General features: G+C 42.9%; 3 protein-coding genes across 13 annotated transcripts in view; 2 read left to right on the plus strand and 1 right to left on the minus strand.

Annotated features, from left to right (window-relative positions):
• CBFB (core-binding factor subunit beta) overlaps positions 1 to 3948 on the plus strand; it is a 67179-nt gene extending 63231 nt beyond the window's left edge. For all 11 annotated transcript variants that reach the window (XR_014805804.1, XR_014805805.1, XR_014805802.1 and 8 more), the window contains one exon: positions 1701 to 3948. Coding sequence is in view for 7 of the 11 variants with exons in the window: in XM_084960174.1 (XP_084816300.1) it covers positions 1701 to 1769 (69 nt within the window). In the remaining 4 variants the exon portion in view is untranslated. The remainder of the gene's footprint in view (positions 1 to 1700) is intronic.
• TK2 (thymidine kinase 2) overlaps positions 1 to 20777 on the minus strand; it is a 1024677-nt gene that overhangs the window by 519924 nt on the left and 483976 nt on the right. The window lies entirely within an intron of this gene.
• The window catches only part of PHAF1 (phagosome assembly factor 1), a 34996-nt gene continuing 24904 nt past the window's right edge, over positions 10686 to 20777 (plus strand). The window contains exons 1-3 of the mRNA XM_021094040.2: positions 10686 to 10775; positions 10892 to 11012; positions 18082 to 18164. Of these exons, the coding sequence (XP_020949699.2) occupies positions 10949 to 11012; positions 18082 to 18164 (147 nt within the window). The 5' untranslated portion in view covers positions 10686 to 10775; positions 10892 to 10948. The remainder of the gene's footprint in view (positions 10776 to 10891; positions 11013 to 18081; positions 18165 to 20777) is intronic.

The following is a 20777-nucleotide window of genomic DNA, read 5'->3' on the forward strand; positions in this document are numbered from 1 at the left end:
GTCAGAATTTGCTTTTGGGTGTGAGAGAAAGAGATGTTATGGGTGACCTCAAGTTTTTTTGCCTAAACAACTCATAAAAGTCCTTTACCTAACATAGGAAAACTGTTGCTGAAGGAACCAGGTTCTGTATACAAACATGTTTGCTTGACTGACATTCGTAGTCACTAAAGAACACTTAGGGAAGATGTATTGGAATTTGTGAAAGAAACTGAAAGTAATTATGTGTGGGAGCACTGTATCAAAACTTATGTTAACAGAGTGTCATGCACAATATGTTCTTAGATATTCTCTATTAAATAATTTGCCATAAATAGTTTAAATAGAAATGTTTATTCTAAACTAAAACTTGAAATCCTCAGTATTTATAAATGTCAAGCCTCTTAGTTGTTAAGTGTTGTTGTAAAGATACTTCTGTGTATATAAGTGCACCAAGGGCTCTAATATCATATTTCTGTTTTTGCTTTTGAAACAATACTTTATCCGTAGTATTTCTTAATTTTATTTCTTGAGGTAGAAATTTTTGGTTAAAAGCCATTTGGCAGGAGTTCCTGTCGTGGCGCAGCGGAAATGAATCGGACTAGGAACGATGAGGCTGCGGGTTCGATCCTTGACCTTGCTCAGTGGGTTAAGGATCCAGCATTGCCGTGAGCTGTGGTGTAAGTCGCAGATGCAGTTCAGATCTGGCATTGCTGTGGCTGTGGCGTAGGCTGGAGGCTACAGCTCTGATTAGACCCCTAGCCTGGGAACCTCCGTATGCCTCAGACGCGGCCCTAAAAGGAGAAAAAGACCAAAAAAAAAAAAAGCCATTTGGCAGAGGCACTTCAGTGAGAGATGAAATTCACTACTATATTTTTCACCCATACAATTAGTAGGCCATACACTATGTGTAAATCAGTTTCTATATTTGTAAAATAGATAAATAATAGCACCTATGTAATAGATGGTTGGCAGAGGTTAAATTTGTTTGTCCATGGAATTGCTTAGGAAAAATTGTCCAGCGTATAGTTGATTGTCAATAAATGTCATCTATTATTAAAATAAAGGGAAGTGGGAAAGTTTGCTTCTAAGGTAATTGGGTGATGTGTTCAAGTAAAAAGCCCTTTAGTCCCAAAACTGAAATGTATATGTGTTGTTCTTTTATCCATAGTACATATTTTGATTATGCTCTTTTGAATATAATGAGGATTTTCCTCTTGGGTTGGTTGTTTTTTTTTTTTGTTTGTTTGTTTTGTTTTTTTTGTTTTTTTTTTTTTTTGCCATTTCTTGGGCCGCTCCCGTGGCATATGGAGGTTCCCAGGCTAGGGGTCGAATCAGAACTGTAGCCGCCCGGCCTACACCACAGCCACAGCAATGAGGGATCCGAGCTGCGTCTGCGACCCCCACACCACAGCTCATGGCAATGCTGGATCTTTAACCCACTGAGCAAGGGCAGGGATCGAACCTGCAACCTCATGGTTCCTAGCTGGATTTGTCAACCACTGAGCCACGACGGGAACTCCCTTCTTGGTTTTTAAGGAAACTTTAGCAAAATAGTTTATACATCATCTAAATTGTTCTTTTTTCCTATTACATGTCAAAATATTGGCTGAAAATTTTTTTAGTTGAAAACTTTTCTTATATGCTACTGTATCTTTTATTTATCTAGCATTTTGATATTCAAAAACATATTTTGACCCCAAATTATGATTTTGTCATTACAGGCAAGAAGACAGCAAGACCCTAGTCCTGGTTCCAGTTTAGGTGGTGGTGATGACCTCAAACTTCGTTAATTAGTGGCACAGAAGATGTGCCCCCGCATCTTTACATATTCATTGTTTCTAGTCTGCAGAAATATTAAAAGACCAGAAACTGTGATAACTGGAGGTACTACAGTCTGTTTCTCAACCTTAGGCAGTAACAAGACATCACAAACTGCCATGGTTTTGCACTATGATATAATACCTGCATTTCTAATTTTGTATGCATGTAGCCAGTAATAATTTGAAATTTCTTTCTATGCAAGCTTACCTTGTTGGCGTTATTTTAGTGAGTTGAAAGTATCTACTTGTAAAGCTTTGTTTTTCCATTTTAATTTAAAAGTTCATGTTATTTTAAAACAAGTCAAGAAATTAAAATTTTTATCAGAGGGTTTTTTCCCCTAATCAGTTGCTCTTTTTTTGGTAATTTTAGATGTGTTGGTTATACAGCTTCATTTTAGATAAGTATTTTTGGTTTTTTGTTTTGTTTCCCACATTTCCTTTTGTGTTTTTATAGTCTATGGCATTTTTAAACTGCTGATGGTTTGCATTATTTACAAGCTTAAAAACCTAGTAGCATAGAACTGTCTGCCACAGCCTTCTAACACAAAGTTTACAGTCATCAAAGTTGCAGTATCCTTTTAAATGTTGATAATCAGCTCTTTTTCTTTCCTTTTTCAACATAAAAATTTTTAATTGGTATTAACTCTAGTCTGCCCCAGATCTGTTTTAGATTCTCTTCTGTAATCATGAGTTTGTGTGAAGATATTCTTCATAGACGATAATTAATATTCTACTGAAATGCCTAAAGAAGTCGCAGGCTGGCTTCTGTTTTATTCAGGGATTTTTTTTAAAAAGTCAATCAGAAAAGGGATACTGGAGCTTCTTCATGTATGAAACAGCATATTAAACTGGAGACAGTGATGAATCAGCTACAAAGGTAATATTGTATTAAAATCATGTTTAAGATAGCTGCTTTTATGTGTATTTTATAATGCATGCTTTTGTAAAAACAATGCTGGCTGATGATAGTCTCAGAGAGAAAATGTTCATCTGTGCAGAAGATACATTTTCTTCCATTAATTATTCTGGAGAAAAATTCACAGGTGTTATATATGGTATTTTCCAAAAGGACTATTAATGGAACCTTTTGAGATGAATTAGTATAAGAATATTTTTTAAATAGGCTCACTGTCAAATTGATTGCAACTTTTTTTTTTTTTCTTCAAATACAAGACTGGAAAAAGTGCTAAGTCATTAGCATCTCCTTACAAATATTTTTCATGGTCACATTCATTAACTGTTACTGTATTTCTGAATTTTTGCAAAAATGTATTTTATCATAATAGAATGGAATTATTTTAAAGAGTTTGAAAAACTGACATAGTCAATTCAGAAAATGAACTGAGGTCTGAATAAGGTCATTGCATTTAAAACATATGTATACTTAAGGGAGGTGTGTGACTTTCATTGTATATAGGTCTTATAATTCATAAACATATCCTGTATCAGAATAAAAATGTGTGTTATATATTTGAAATCATGCATGGTAAGGAGTGTGTTTAAATTGTTATAAACAATAATGCATCATAAAAGACCATGCTGATCTTGTGTAACTAAGTACTATGAGTGAATTTGGTTGGTATTTGATGTGGTGCAGCTCACATGTTTACACACTTGGTGCCCTAATTTCCCCTGAGGGAATCGCCTTTTAAGTGGTCCTTACAGTGGTGTTTTAAGGTTACTTTATCACAAAAGCTCCTTGTTTTTTGACTTCTGCACTTAAATTTTTTTTTTTAATATCATGATGATGGTACAGTTTTCTCTGTTGCTTCTAGCTAAGGGTTTTCAGTCCACCAGTAACTAAGATCAAATGTTATTAAATGTTCATCTTACCATCCTTCTGTATATACTGAATTTTTCCTGTCATTTAGCACTGTGCTGCTTCCATCTGTCTTAATGCTGGCATTAAGATCATGAGCCCTTTTTCTCCAGTAGTGCAGGCTTTGAAGATTACTTTTATTAAGTTATTGATGCAATTTGATATTTTTCCATAATCTATATTTAAACAAAATTACATCATTGCATCATTTTTTCTAAATTCATCTCCTTTAAAACTTGCCTTAAGCTACCAAATTGCTTTTGCCACCATTAGCCATATTGTGTGTTTGTATGTTTAATTTACTTTCACAATAAACTTCTGTGTAGTGAACTTCTGGGTCTTGGCTCTTCATTAACATCCAACAATTTCTGTTTTAGTATTTGTTATGACATTCAAATTGATTTTGTTGTTTCTAAACTGTTCTTGCATCCTTTTTCTTTTAACCTTTAAAAAAAACCACCACCACCAACAGTGGCATCTAGTGGTCATTTCTGTTAATTCCAAAGAAAACTTTAATGTAAATAATCAGAAAGAATACTAAGTTCCTGATTATTATTATAGTTTTTTTAAAAAATCTGGCTTGGAGTTCCTGTCGTGGCACAGCTGTGAGCTGTAGCGTAGGTAGCACACGCGGCTCAGATCCCACGTTGCTTCGGCTGTAGTGTAGGCCAGCAGGTACAGCTCTGATTCAACCCCAACCTGGGAACCTCCATATGCCGTGGGTGGGGCCCTAAAAAGCAAAAAAGAAAATAAATGAAAAATATAGCTTGATTTACCCATCCTATGAAATATGACTAGAGTAATGACCTTGGAGGGAAGGAATAATTGCAAAAACTAAACATCCAAATAATTGCCATCTTTCAAACTAGTCATTTTAGGAATATACACAGAATTTGTGCTGGTGTCATATTAGACACTCATGCCATAAGCCAGAGTATGAATTATCCATTGCTGCATGCATTGCCCCCTAAAGTTTAGCCACTTAAAACAGTAAACAGGAGTTCCCGTCGTGGCTCAGCGGAAATGAATCTGACTACTATCCTTGAAGATGCAGGTTCGATCCCAGGCCTCACTCAGTGGATTAAGGATCTGGCATTGCCGTGAGCTGTGGTGTAGTGGCAGACATGGCTTGGATCTCATGTTACTGTGGCTTTGGTGTAGGCCACCAGTTGTAGCTCCAATTCGACCCCTAGCCTGGGAAGCTCCATATGCCTAAAGACCAAAAAAAAAAAAAAAAAAAAAAAAGGCAAAAGGAAGAGTCAAATTGTCAACCTGGGCTATAGTCATCTCAAATCTCAAGGCTTAACTGTAGCTGAAGGATCTCCTACCAAGCCCACTCTTGTGGTCATTGACTGGCCTCAGTTTCTCACGGGCCTTTGGATGAAAGTCCTTGATTCCTTGCTCGCTATTGGGAATGGAGACCTGCTTCCTTGGCATGTACGTGTCTCCATTGAGCAGCTCATAGCTTGGTAGCTGGCTTTCCCCAGCATGAGTGCTCCAAGGAAAAGTGCGTGACTAAAATAAAAGCTGCATCTTAATAACCTCATCTTGGGCTGCCATATTCTGTAAGAAGTGAGTCACTGGGTCAGGCCCATACTGAAAGGAGAATTAAGCTTCACCTCTTGAAGGTTGAGTTTGTGGACGTATTTTTAAAACCATCACAGCCATACTGCTGTGTTTATATACTTAACAGTATTTATAAAACTTCGGCATTTTGATCTCCCAAACATTCCTTAAAGGTAAGGTTTCAGTCATTTTCAGGCATACTTCAAGGCATGATTCCTTCTAGATAGCATCAATTCCCTTTCTTGCATCACCACCATATATACCTATATGGCATTTCAGAAATGTTCCAGGGGGAGTTCCCATCATGGCTCAGCAGAAATCTGACTAGCATACATGACGATTTGGGTTTGATCCCTGGCCTTGCTCAGTGGGTTAAGGATCTGACGTTGATGTGGCTGTGGTGTGGGCCGGCAGCTGTAGCTCCACCTCAACCCCTAGCCTAGGAACCTCCTTGTGCTGCCCTAAAAAGACCAAAAAAAAAAAAAAAGATGTATCTCATTTACTAAATACCCATTAAGTGATCAAACTGGGCTGACAGTCACTGGAACACTGCCAGCCATATGACAGAGCCAAGGAGATCGTGTAATAGGGCACTGACTTTTTAAACTGTCACCTGAAATTGACGCATGTGACTTCCATTTGCATGTGACCTAGCAAATCATAGGAACATACCTAACTTGACCTGGGCAGGGAATTGCTATTCTACTTTTTGCCCAGGAAAGAGAATATACTTGAATAGTTCTAAAGACCACCCTTTGAATTATTAAGTATTAAATTTTACTCTCCTTCCCACAACAAAACATATCTACCATGGGAGACAACCTGAGAGTCCCAGCTGATCAGGCATTGAGCTGAAATTCTGTGATATGTGGTTATCTGTCTTCCACACACCCAATATCCAGTGGTGAAGCAGGGACAGGAAACACTTCCATTCAGAAAAGGGAAGAATAGTCATTGGTCTTCTGTGAAGTGACAATTATGAAATATCATTAGGCAGACCCTTTGAGGGCCCTCTACTCTGAGAGGGGAATGTTGGTAAAGCTGATAGGAACTCTCCATTACTTTTCATGACCCATGATCCCATAGTTTGTGGGCTTTTTTTTTTTTTTTTTTTTTAAACCTTGACAAATACAGCCAATATTAACCATGGTACTGAGATCCTATTTTCCAAGCTCTTCACCTAGGGCTTCAAACTTTGTACATTCCTGTCTTGTAAACTACCACGTGACAGTTTTACCAGAGGATTGGCATCCTTCCAGCCACTTTCCTGTCTGAGTGACACTGCCATCCCCCCCAGCTACCCAAAGCTGGAAACTTGTATTTTTAGTCTTGATTCCTTTTCTCCTTTATCTTTTACAACCAATCTGTAGATCCTGCCGGTAGATTCCATCAATTCTCTTGTCAGTATTAGATTGTTTTGTTTTGTTTTTGGCTGTGCCCACAGCATGCAGAAGTTCCCCAGCCATAGCAGTGACACCAGATCTTTAACCCACTGAGCCACAGGGAACTCCTAGATTTTTTAAAAAAAATTTTAGTTATACACAAAACTTTTACTGTAACTCAGACACTCTTATAAGTGCAGTCCTCCTAACAAACCTGTGAGGTTGTAGACATTTCACAAATGAGGAAACTAAGGCATGGAGAAGTTAAGTAACGCCCCAGGCACAAAACTATTAAATGGCAGGATTGGGATTCAGAGTCCCAGTCCATGTACTTAGCCACTCAATATACTCTGACCCGAGGCTGTCCCTGCATATTTGACTTGGCCCGCCTTGATGACTACCTGTTTTCCCCAAATAGTCTCATAAGTCCATCAACAGCCAGTCCAATATTTCTGAACACTCTTCACCCTCCGTTGGGGGAATAGCAGTTGCTGACATTCTTCTAAATTGTCCTACTCCCCTGAGGCAGCTCCTGCTTCTGCTCTGTGTACCGGGGCTCTGGCCTCCTCCCGAATCACATTCACACAGCTGTCACTCCTACCCCTGACAAAAACCTGGGTGGTCAAAGATTTAGGATAGCACAATGAGCAAATATAACCATTTGTTGTTGACTGAAATGGTTCACAGAAACCTATCTGCCTATTATCCCAACAAGGAATTTCTTAGGGGCCTCCCCAACATTGTTCTTCCTCTTTCTTGGGTTTTCCAAACTAAAACAATGTTTTTCACTGCTGACAAAAAAATTAATCAGTTGATCTAGAAAAGAAGCAGAATATTTTATTTGAGCCAAATTGAGGATTATAATCCAGGAACCACATCTCAGAAAGCTCTGAGAACTGTTCCATTAGAGGTCAAAGCACAGTTACGTTTTTGAGACAGAGCACTGTACATTAAATGACGTTATTGTCAACAATTCAGGTACCCATTGTGGCGTAGCGGAAACAAATCTGACTAGGAACCATGAGATTTCGGGTTTGATCTCTGGCCTTGCTCAGTGTGTTAAGGATCCGGCGTTGCCGTGAGCTGTGGTGTAGGTTGCAGACACGGCTTGGATCCAGCGTTGCTGTGGCTCTGGCGTAGGCCGGTGGCTACAGCTCCGATTAGACCCCTAGCCTGGGAATCTCCTTATGCCGTGGGAGCGGCCCTTTGGCAAAAAGACAAAAAAAAAAAAAAAAAAAAAAAACCCAAAACAATTCAGGCATTCCCCGTCATGGCTCAGAGGAAACAAATCTGACTGGCATCCATGAGGACCCGGGTTTGATCCCTGGCCTTGCTCAGTGGGTTACAGATCTGGCATTGCCATGAGCTGGGGTGTAGGTCTCAGAGGCAGCTTGGATCCCAAATTGCTGTGGCTGTGGCGAAGGCTAGCAGCTGCAGCTCCAATTCAACCCCTAGCCTGGGAACCTCTATGTACTGTGAGTGTGGCCCTAAAAAGACAAAAACAAAAACACAAAAAACAGTTCACATAATCCAGATCACGCATGCCGGGCAAGTAATGGATCATGGGACATTGTGGCCCCTTAAAAGATTAAGAATGAAGGTTATCTCAAGGAATTGTGACCCTTGATGAGATTAAAAAGGAATGTTACCTCCTGAGGAGGTCTGGGTAGTGCAGATGCACAACACACTTAAAAGGGAGGGTGGAGACCAAAATTTTATGTTAAAAATTTCCTTTTCTTGACTTCTTAAAATGTGAATTTTATTTCACCATCAACATTGTTATCCAAAGTGTGTGGGTTTCTTGTTCCTCTCTCACATCCCTCTTTGTCCACCAGAAATAAATCCTTCCAAGTATTTTTTAAATAGGAGAACCATTAGTCTAATTGGATTTGGGTTCGATTCAGACATTACAAATTGACTAAGATTACACCCAACCAACCTTAGAAGTTTTTCTTTCCAGGTCTCCTTCCCAGCAATATCTAGGCCAGCTGCCCAACAACGTATCTTTATGTATTGTTTGAGTGTAGGTTTCTTTCTTTTTTGGCCACAATGTGCAGTGGCTAGATGCAGAATCTCAGTTCTCAGACCAAGGATTGAACCCAAGCCACAGCAGTAAAAGTACTGAATCCTAACCACTAGACCACCAGGGAACTCCCTCCTAGACACATCTTTTTTTTTTTTTTTTTTTTTTTTTGCTATTTCTTGGGCCGCTCCCGCAGCATATGGAGGTTCCCAGGCTAGGGGTCGAATTGGAGCTGTAGCCTCTGGCCTACGCCAGAGCCACAGCAACGCGGGATCCGAGCCGCGTCTGCAACCTACACCACAGCTCACGGCAATGCCAGATCATTAACCCACTGAGCAAGGGCAAGGACTGAACCCGCAACCTCATGGTTCCTAGTCGGATTCGTTAACCACTGCGCCACGACGGTAACTCCCTAAACACATCTTTAATGCTTGCCATGTGTGGTAAGAAGTAAATGTCCCTGGCCCCCAGCCTCCTTCCCAGTATTAGGTATTATTGATAATTTTATGTTTTTCTTTCAAGAAATGTTCTCCTTTTTTCAGTATGGCCACTTTTATTTGTTTTTACAGAAAAAAATGGGTCATAATACTACAATTTCGCACCTAGCTTTTTTCTTGTGGAGGTCATTCCACATCAGCATATAGGGACATATCTCATCTTTTAAAAACTCATCCTGTTATATATATGTCAGAGTTTAGTTGGTCACTTCCCTACTGATGGACATCTCAATGACTCAGTTCTATTAGTCTGGCAAAGGATGCTGCAATTGGACAACCTTCTCCATGTTTGCTTTAATACAAGTAGCAGTGACTTCAAGGTATTTTGTGTGTGTGTGTGTTTTGTCTTTTTGTCTTTTCTAGGGCTGCACCCACGGCATATGGAGGTTCCCAGGCTAGGGGTCTAATCAGAGCCATAGCCACCGGCCTACACCACAGCCACAGCAACACACAGGGTCCGAGCCGCATCTGTGACCTACACCACAGCTCAAGGCAATGCCAGATCTTTAACCCACTGCGAGGCCAAGGATCGAACCCACAACCTCATGGTTCCTAGTCGGATTCATTAACTACTGCGCTACGACGGGAACTCCTGACTTAAAGTTTTGATAGAGCCTCCACGTTCCACTCCTACTAGTTTTAAGAATTTAGCTTGTCATTTTCTCCCCTGCTAAAAACCTTCCTCCACAGGCAATGTAATATTAAGAATTTGAGTTCTAACGCCTAGGACCACGAGCCATTCAGCTTCTCTGGGCGTCAATTTTTTTTTTTTTTTTTGCCTGTAAAGTGAGATATAACCAATCTTAGTCTCAGGGTGGATGTGACAATCCAGACACTGCGTCCATGTGCGTCCATGAAGAGTTGGCTCCAGAAGATGTCAGTATTAGAGTACCCAGAGCCCGAACTAAAAGCTTTTAAATGAGGAAACTGAGGCATAAAGACAAGACCTTTGGTCAAGACCCCACAGAGTCAGCGACACAGCCGACTCTGACTCAGTCTGAGCTTCAGCAGCCTCGGGATCCCAGCCCTGGGGCCTGCGCACAGCACGAAGTAGTCAGTCAGGACGTCCTCCCCTACCTAGTCCTCTCCCCTAACTCCCCCCGCCCCTACACACGCACTTTGAGTACGACCCGAGACCCAGGGGCTGCAGTGAGGAGTCATTCCTGGCCAACTAGAGGTAGCTGCTGCCGGGGTCGGTCTTGGCCCCAACCGGGAGCGGCAGGGCGCTCGCGGGCCTTGTACTTTGAGACTCCGTGTCCTCCCTCCCCGGTGGGCCTCAGAGGGTACGCCCTCATAACTCGCCTTTTGAGCCCAGTGAATGTGGTTGAGACGTACGCGTAGACGGCAGACGGGTGCTATATAGCCGTGTTACATGTATGTGTTGCCCGGTTCACACATCTTCGTGTGGAACGTGTGCGATGTGGTGTACAGATGTGGGGGTTCACGGAGTACGATGCTCCTGGTTCCAAGAGAGCCCGCACTTCCGTATGGTACCGTAAGGCATCTATAACAGCCGCCTATCCGGAGTTTGCGCGTGCGTGACTCCGCCTTGGTCCCGCTCTAACCGTGGAAATCCCGCCTTCGCCCCGCCTCCGCCACACTTTACGGCCCGGCACGCCACTTTTGCCGCAGACGCTCCAGCTCCCGCTGCCGCTGCTGCCCCAAGCCGCCGCGGCTGCTGTCGGTGAGGTGAGGTGTGGTGAGGTCAGGTGAAGTTTGTGGGGCCGGTAGCGCTGGCGACTCGGTGGGAGGTGGCGAGCAGGGCCAGGGGGCGCGGTGGGTCACCCGCTACTTTGTCTCTTCAGCTCCGCTGCCATCTGCGCTACGGCAGGGAGGCCGCCTTGGCCCGGCGAGCCGAACCAATGCTGGATCTGGAGGTGGTACCCGAACGCTCTCTGGGGAACGAGCAATGGGAATTCGCGCTGGGTGAGTGGGATCCTCTCTCACGACCCTACTCGCCGATCCTTCCTTCCTTCCTGGCCCTTCCCACCTCTGGCCTCCTCCCCTTACCCTCCTGCGCCCACGGCTCCTCAGCTCTTTGGGCTCCGGGCACTAGACACCCTCTCCTACAGTCCCGACTCAGTAGCCTATCGCACAGCCGGGCCTTGAAGTCCCTTTCTTCCGTCCTCCGCAGGCCTCTCGAGGGGGCAGTGCTACAGTAATAATAACAACAATAATGGCTGACGCACCCCAAACACTAAACTCAAGGCCAGGCCCTGCTCTCTGGTGTCTAATTATCTCAAGTATGCCTCCGGGGACTTGATGGTAGCTACTATTGTTATTACTATCCTCACTTTGTGGACCGAATAGCTTAGGAGTGACTGACACCGCCACTGTAGTCTGTCTCTTTGCTTTTCTGGGCTGTTGATTGCCTCTCCGGAAGGAGAAACCTAGGCACCTTTACGATCATCAGATGTTGGGGGTCTGGTCAAGAGAGTTGAGGAGAGTTTGTGTGCGTTAAAGGAACTTTTGTCTAGTTTTCTTCTTGTTTTTAATGTGGTCAATATGTGGTGTAATCCTAAACCTAATCCTTAGTGGACAGAGTTAAAAGTTGAATGAGACAGGAGTTTGGGGAAAGTAACATTTAGTTTGTGGGGAATGCAGTTTGGACATTTTGTGGGTTTGGGCCCATTTTTCGCTATCCTTAATGTCACCACTTTAACGTGTACAAGTATTTGCATTCGGTAACCCCAGAGTGTGTTTACTTTTATTTTCCAGCACTAGGGAAAGGGGGTGGAGAGCAGGTGTCTGTGCTGTTTGTACAGGCTTGAACTTTTGTCACACTAATTATGGCTACTGGACTGAGTCAGCTGCTCCATTGGGCTATATCTTATCCTTGAATCTGGAAGACTTATATTTATGGAGATAGAGTAGGTGAGAAACTGCAGAACAGATGTGCTGATAGGACTCTGCCGGTGCTCTGTGTCTCCGTGAACTGAACAAGCCTCCTCTGGGTTGTGGGAGCTGATTTGGTTTATTGAGAATTTTCAGCTAACTTCTCTCAAAACTTATACCTCTCCTCAGAGTTCTTCACAGAATTTTAGCTGGTAGGAAACACTCCAGCTTCTTGTGAAGCACCAAGAACTTGATTGGGAAGCTAGTGATAGCTTAGTTTCCAAGCCCATTTGTTATGCTGATGCTGTTTGGCTTCTAGGTGGGAAAGAACCTTCCCTAACCACAGCTTTGGCTCATACTAGGGTTTCACAGGGCAGAGTGAAAACCACAGCCATCGCTTCAAACTATGCTTGATGGTGCAACTAGGTTGTGGATCTCTGTGGTACAGTCTTGGTCACAGGTAATGATTAGGATGGAATTTCCTGGTGGCTCAGCTAGTGAAGAATCCAGGGTTGTCACTGCTGCAGTTTGGTTTGCACCTATGATGCAGGTTCAGTCCCTGATCCATGAACTTCCATGTGCCATGGACACAGCCCAAAAAAAAGTAATGATTTTAGGGTATCATTTGAGATTTCAAAAAATTGGGTGGGAGAATAAGACTTGATACACTAACCCCTACTCCTAACTTTGCCAGTTTCTAGTAACCAACGGTTTGGGTAGTTCCTTCAAACTGCCTAGAGAGCAACCACAAACAGTAAAAAGAGCACTTCTTTACACTGGGTTCAGAATTAAACTTTGAGGGAAAGCTCATAGAGGGTACCTGCAATTTGGTGATTACTTTGTGTATCTTAAAAATTACATCTGCCCAGAGTTCCCATCATGGTGCAGTGGTTAACAAATCTGATTGGGAACCATGAGGTTGTGGGTTCTATCCCTGCCCTTGCTCAGTGGGTTAAGGATCCAGCATTGCCATGAGCTGTGGTGTAGGTTGCAGACCCGGCTTGGATCTCGCGTGGCTGTGGCTCTGGCATAGGCCTGCGGCTACAACTCCGATTAGACCCCCTATCCTGGGAACCTCCATATGCCGAGGGAGCGGCCCGAGAAAAGCCAAAAAGCAAAAAAAAAAAAAAAATTACGTCTGCCTTAGGTTACATTTTTAGGCTTAAGTCACCCCAACCCTGTAAGGTAACTTCTGTTTGCCAGATAAGGAACAGGCTCAGAAAGGTAGGTTAAAAAGTAGCTGAACAGGAGAGTTCCCGTCGTGGCTCAGTGGTTAACGAATCCGACTAGGAACCATGAGGTTGCGGGTTTGATCTCTGGCCTTGCTCAGTGGGTTAAGGATCCAGTGTTGCCGTGAGCTGTGGTGTAGGTTGCAGACTCGGCTCGGATCCTGAGTTGCTGTGGCTCTGGCGTAGGCCAGTGGCTATAGCTCTGATTAGACCCCTAGCCTGGGTACCTCCATATGCTGCGGGAGCAGCCCTAGAAAAGGCAAAAAGACAAAAAAAAAAAAAAAAAAAAATTAAAGAGTAGCTGAACAGGGACTTCCTGCTTCCCACTCTTCTGCCTTTTGCGGATGGGCTCAGCTTTGTCTCCAGGCTTCTTTTCAGAATCTATGCAAATGCAGGTGTATCTAGCCCTTGCTATCATCTGCCTGGCATCACAATGCATCCAGATTTTTGGCTGCCTTCCTAGCCTTTATGTACTGTTGGGAGATTGGGGGAATGCCGACAACACAGGGACAGGAAAACCTAGACAGAAAGGAATCTTTGAGGGTGCCACTCATGGCTTGACCAGTGGTAAAGTAAAGGCAGTGCAAACTTGAAATGTTTTCAGTGAGACCTGCAGAATGTATTGAGACATCTTTTAATGTGTTTTTATATTAATCTTGAAAATGCCCAAGCAGGGTAGATTTAAAGAGTCACTGAAGAATAGCTGCCTTCTCTGAGATTACCTTGTTCAGAGAGACTGAGGGCTTATTCTATTGAAGACTCATTCTGAGAACTCTGCTTATAATCATTGAAAGTTGAGTAAGAAGTGGTCATATGCCCTGAAGAGCTTAGTTGAATGGGAGGGAAGGATTACAGAAATAGTTCATTTTATTAAAATGAGGTGGAGGTTGTATAGGGTGCTATGGAGGGGGAAAAGGGACCTCACCTGGGAATTCAGGGAAGGCTTCCTTTTAATCTGCAGAAGTCAGCACCAATCCTGGAGCCAGTGAGCACCAGGGAGGCCTATCAAAAGTCTACTGACAAAAGTTTTCATCTATACTTCCATAGACATAAATCTTCCAGTCACCTTTTTTAAAAAAGGGGGGGGGAGAAAGGATAGATGGTGTATGTGGGGAGCTATAAGTAATTTGGTATTGTAATTAGAGCATAAAGTACTAGTGGAAAAAGATCAGTTCCCCAGATTCCCTGTTCTCTTTGGTAGTTAGTTGCCTGGGATGCTATAAAAGAGTTGCTGTGTTATATGGAAAAAAAGGGTGTCTGTTAGTAAAATGGGTCTGGATTTAGGAAGAAAGTTTGGAGACTAGATTTGGAGAGGTAAGGAAGAGGAATCTAGGGGTTTCTTGATTCAGTCATGAGTGACTGTGGATGTTAGAGATACTGAGATCCAGAATACAGAGGAAAAGCCAAAATGTCACCTTTCATCTGTCAACTTTTTTTTGCCTTTTGATATATACAGAAAACACATAAGAGTCAGAAACTAGGTTGAGTGAATGAGGAATGGCAGAAGGAAATACTGCCTATCATACTTGGGAAAGTTGGAAGAATAGCAGAAGAGAATGGTATTAGTAGAGACAGGATGACACTTCTCAGAGGGGGAGGGTGGTCACCAGGGCCTCTACAATCTATATATTGTACTTAACTGCTTTGTTTTACTCATTCAGAGTCAACAAATACAGAGAGCCACTATTTTGCCAGGCGTGGTGAGTGAGCATTGGGGGATAAAGCCTAAGACAGACACTGTCTCTATCCATAGGATAGGAGAGATTCTTCCACATAAATGGGGTAGGAAGCTTCATTAAATAAGGCAGCCAGGGCAGTGAAGTCTGAGCCAAGACCTGAAGAGAGAGAAGAACCAGCTATGGGAAGAACGTTTCAACAGAGTCAAGAGTTAGTGCAAAAGCCTAAGGTGGGAAGGAGCTTGATCGATGTGTGTTAGGAACAAAGGGAGGCGTGGAGAGGAGTGGAAAGGAAAGTGGAGGTGGACATGGTCCAGAGTATCCATAGCTTTTAGGTAACAGCGTGCTCTTTGGATCAGGTAGGACAGTGCTCTGGTTTCTTTGCCATATACATGGTTGGTTCCCTTTCCAGGCCTTTGTAATCTTTCTTCCTTTACCAGCAGCTGTGTATGTGACCGTTGGTCATCAGTGGCTGCTTTGTCTCCTCTAGGTGAGTTACTCCCTGTATGGCTCAGGACCCAAATAGTCCAAGGCCAGGAATTTGATGTGGTTAGGTGGGAAAGAACCCTCTCTCAACAAACTCGTTTGTGCCATGCGGCCTCCTTTTTCTCAGCACCTGAGATTATTTGTCCTCCCCACTTCCCCTGGTAGATGCTTGCCCACTCCCTCTGAGAGAGACAAGAATAAATACGCCTCCGTTTTAGGAATGGCAAAGCGAGTGATGCATCAACTTGTTCATATTCTCAACCAGCACTTACTAAGTCTCCACTATGTGCCAGGCCCTATGCTGTAGAAGGCTGAGAAGTTCCTTAAGGTCTGGTTGCCTCTAGTTTTCTTCAAACTGTGGACTGGACCATTGTTTTTGTTTTTGTTTGTTTGCTTGTTTTGTCTTTTTGTCTTTTCAGGACTGCACCGTGGCACATGTAAGTTCCCAGGCTGGGGATCAAATTGGAGCTGTAGACACCAGCCTATTCCAGAGCTACAGCAATGCGGAATCCAAGCTGTGTCTGTGACCTACATCACAGCTCACGGCAACGCCAGATCCTTAATCCACTGAGCGAGGCCAGGAATCGAACCAAGTCCTCATGGATGCTAGTTGGGTTCACTAACCGCTGAGCCATGACGGGAGCTCCTGTTTGTTTGCTTTTTAGCACCACACCCTCATATGAAAGTTCCCAGGCTAAGGGCCGAATTGGAGCTACACCTGCCAGCCTATGCCACAATCACAGCAACACCAGATGTGAGCTGTATCTGGGACCTACACCACAGCTCATGGCAAAGCTGGATCATTAACCCACTGAGTGAGGCCAGGGATCAAACTCTTGTCCTCATGGATACTAGTTGGATCCTTTACCGCTGAGCCACGGCAGGAACTCCCATAGACTAGACCACTAAAAGAAGGCAGGATCAGATCATTGTTTAAATGTGGATAGGCCACACATTTTTTTAACCTGATTCGTTGTATGTAAGCTCTTTTCTGCATATCTTGAATCAGAGGTAAATTGATCTTGAATGAGAGCCACCGTGCTGCCTCAAGGTCATATGATGGTACCTTTTTCTCTCATTACATGTCCCACAATCCTTCAGTCCCACTAAATAAATATTCAACAGCCACTATGTGGTCAGCCCAGTGCTGGGGATCCAGAGTGGTGAATAATACAGACACACTGTCCTTGTATTCATGAAGCTATAAGTCTTTGTTTTGGATTCTCTCTGTGAGATTCTGCTTGTTTGAAATATAATGGACTCTGTGAAAACATACTCTTTGCTGTTTCCCGTTAGTCCCTGGAATCTTAGAGATGTTATTGGAATTTGGGTTTCTTAAACTGGGAGCATATGTAAATTTGTTTATAATGGACCATGAGTTCAAAAATCAAGTGTTAAGGATGTTCCTGCTATGCCACAGTGGGTTAAGAATCTGACAGCAGTGGTTTGGGTTGCTGCAGAGGTGCAGGTTCAATCCAGTCCAGCACAGTGGGTTAAGGGTCCAGCATTGCTATAGCTGTGGCATAGGTCACAGCAGTGGCTAGGATTCAGTCCCTGGCCTGGGAACTTACATATCCTGCAGGTGCCAGGGGAAAAAAAAAAAAAGCAAGTGTTAAGATTTAGAGAATGAGGGAGTTCCCGTTGTGTCTCAGCTGGTAATGAACCTGACTAGTATCCATGAGGACGTGGGTTCGATCCCTGGCCTCATTTAGTGGCTTAAGAATCTGGCATTGCCATGAGCTGTGGTGTAGGTCGAAGATATTGCTCAGATCCCTCATTGCTGTGGTTGTGGTGTAGGCTGGCAGCTGCAGCTCTGATTCAACCCCTAGCCTGGGAACTTCCATTAGGGTGCAGCCCTAAAAAGACCAAAAAAAAAAGAAGAAGAAAAATGACAGCATCTACTTTGTTGGCCCCAAAAAAACAGAGATTAAAAATACTTTAAAAAAAAAAAAGATTTAGAGGATGTGAGTTCCTACTGTGGCTCAGAGGGTTAAGAACCCAATAGTATCCATGAGGATAAGGGTTAGATCCCTGGCCTTGCTTAGTGGGTTAAGGGTCCATCGTTGCCACAAGCTGCAGCATAGGTTGTAGACGCACCTCAGATCTGGCATTAGTGTGGCTATGGTGTAGGCCAGCAGCTGCATCTCTGATTCAACTCCTAGCCTGGGAACTTCCATATGCTGCAGGTAAAACCCTAAAAAGAAAAAAAGGAAGATTTAGAAGATGTTTGTAGGTTGATAAGTGAGAATCCAGTGAAATCCTTCATAAAACAAGTTATGAAGACTGTGACTTTTCACTTTTTAAATGAGCCCTTACAAATCATGTGCTCCTGCCAACTCTTCATTTGCTAGATGAGAAGGCAGATAACAGAAAGGAGGAGAGAAGGAAACCGGCCATAGGTTATATGTAATCATAACAGAGAATCAGAACCTTAGTCTCCAGAGTCATGCATTTCTCATTGTGTTCTTTGGTTCCTTGCTTTGTCCAGGCTTCTTGCTCTCCTGAGATCAGCAGACAAGTGCCCATTTCCAGGAAGCCTTTATTTACTCCCTCCACTTATACAATCTGACTATTCCCTTAGTGCTTGCTGCTAACTTTATTCTAGCTCTTATTATTTATTAAACTTTTATTTCCTCAATATATCTATAGACCTTAGTGGCCCCCACTCCCACCCCAGGCTTTACTGCAGGCACTGATGTCTCATAGAGTGATAGACATCAGTAAGTGGATAGCCTGGGTAACCACATAGGTGTCCTTGCTTTATTTCAGGAATGCCTCTGGCTCAGGCAGTAGCCATTCTTCAGAAGCACTGTCGCATCATAAAAAATGTCCAGGTTCTCTACAGTGAACAGGTGAGTGGTAGCTGGTTTGTTTATTGAAATAGCATCCCTAATCAGTGAGTCACCTCTAGGGGTTGATGCTCTGGAGATACTGACCGGCAGGAATTCCTGGGTCACTGTATTTGAATGGGATAATCTTCAACAGTAGTCAGTTACCAAGTACATTTTCTTTGATTATGAAACATGTGTCATTTTGAAATCTAGTGCTGCCACGTTTGAAAGATCAGTAATAACTGAACTTATTTTTTTATTGTGTTTGACTTACCTATAAGCCCTTAAATGGATTTTTCAGTGGGAGGTCACCTCAAGGATTGTCTGGTCTTCTAGGGTGATTGCTTCCACTTTCATGTTTGAATTAATCTTTTCTGCTTTGTTGGCTGCTTTGGTTTTGTCCACTGTTGAATAGCAGATTTCTAGCTTGTGGAGCATCCCAGACTTGAAAAAAAGCAGGTATAGTTAACCCCTTTAGTGAGAGTGATCTGATCTGATATATAGAAATTGCAAAACATTGGCTCCAAATTAATGAACATATTTTACTCTTTTTTTTTTTTTTGGTCTGATTATGATGGTCTCTATTAAATATTGTGCCAAGAATTAACCCCCCTGTAGTATAATGTTGCTTGTACCTACATAGACCTTTTCAGTTTCCAGAAAGAGTATTTTAGGTTAACACCGGAGAAGAACTTTTCTGAACATCAGGACTTTTTGTATTAGGTTTTATAGGTAAAGTTATAAACTTTTTTCATGGGCCTCTAGAAATAGAATTCTTCTTGTCCTTCTAAAAAATGTAGTCTCTCTTTTATTGAACTCTCTGAAACCTGTGGTTCTTCTAGGATACAGACTGTATGCCGCCCTGTGGAGCAGCCTTTGGGTTCTGTGTGTCGTAAACCTCAGGGAATAGTTTTTGATCCTACACAGGCTATAGGATGTCCTCAGTGCCTTTTCTGAAACCCTTTAAGTACCACTTTGATGATTTTAGTTCTTTTTTTTTTTTTCCTTTTTAGGGCTGCACTCTCAGCATGTGGAAGATCCCAGGCTAGGGGTCAAATTGGAGCTATAGCCGCTGGCCTACGCCATAGCCACAGCAACAGCAGATCCAAGCTGCATTTGTGACTGGCAGTGCCAGATCCTTTAACCCACTGACCAAGGTCAGGGATCGAACTTGTGTCCTCTTGGCTACTAGTTGGCTTAGTTACTGCTGAGCCACAGTGGGAACTCGTAGTTCCATTTGTTTCTTAATTAGTTTCAGATACTAAAGCAAATTACACTTAGTGTTTTGGGGGGTTTTGCTTTTTTTTTTTTTTTTTTTTTTTTTTGTCTTTTTAGGGCCGCACAGTGGCATATGGAAGTTCCCAGGCTAGGGGTCAAATTGGAGCTGTAGCTGCTGGCCTACACCACAGTTCACACCAACACCAAAACCTCAATCCACTGAGTGAAGCCAGAGATCGAACCTGTGTCCTCATGGCTGTTAGTCAGATTTGTTTCCACTGAGCCATGACAGGAACGCTACCCTTAGTTTTGTTTTGGTTTTTTTGTTTTGTTTTGTTTTGGTTTGGTTTTTGTCTTTTTGTCTTTTCTAGGGCCTTACCTGCAACATATGGAGGTTCCGAGGCTAGGGGTCAAATCGAAGTTGTAGCCGCCGGCCTACACTAGGGCCACAGCAATGCAGGATCCAAGCCGTGTCTGCAACCTACACCACAGCTCAAAGCAACGCTGGATCCTTAACCCACTGAGCAAAGCCAGGGATCAAACCTGCAACCTCATGGTTCCTAGTCGGATTCGTTAACCACTGAGCCACGACAGGAACTCCTCCCTACCCTTAGTTTTGATGTGAAGATAAGAAGTGGGTGAAATTTCAGTGAGGCTTCCCAGTTTGGCTTAGTGTCAGAATTGAGCCTGTTCCCAACCTAAACCCAGACATTACATGTTTACAGTACTGTACCCCTCTGCCAGTCTGGTGGGGCCCATGTGAAGGGCCCTGCTAAAATAAGGAATGCTTGATCGCCAAACAAGTACTTGAATATTCTTGTGTCTATCACAGAACACAGGACTTGTGGAAGTGGCCAGGGGTTCATGGAGCCATAATGCCAAAGTGGTATCTCATTTATAGAGTGAGTGATGGTGGCTTTTCCTCTTTGTCACACTTAGATCATCCCTAACCTAATCTGACTTTCAACATTTGCCCATGAGAAAATTATTCATGACAAGCAGCAACCATCAAAACAGATTTTTCTTGAGCTTATATCCACCTGTACATTTAGTTAAATATGATTTGGGTGTCCAAGATTAAATACTTTTGAAAGTAGGTTTTAAAATTTCTTTTTCTTTCTTTTCTTTTTTTTTTTTTTTTTTTTTTTTGCCTCCACCTGTACATATGGGAGTTCCCCAGCCAGGGATCAAATCCAGGCTGTAGCTACAGCAACAGCAGCACTGGATCCTTAATCCACTGTACCACAGTGGGAACTCCCTAACCAATTTTTTTACCTTTTTTTTCTAATCTTTTTTTTTTTTTTTTTTTTTTAGGGCCATACTTGCGGTATATGGAAGTTCCCAGTCTAGAGGTCGAATCAGAGCTGCAGCTGCCAGCCTATACCACAGCCACAGCAACTTGGGATCCGAGCCAGA

The sequence above is a fragment of the Sus scrofa genome, chromosome 6 (genome assembly GCF_054392235.1).
Source record: "Sus scrofa isolate SSC_HxYL_T2T_F1_AM1 chromosome 6, Sscrofa_HxYL_maternal_Yorkshire_Landrace_v2.0, whole genome shotgun sequence".
Lineage (NCBI taxonomy): Eukaryota > Metazoa > Chordata > Mammalia > Artiodactyla > Suidae > Sus > Sus scrofa.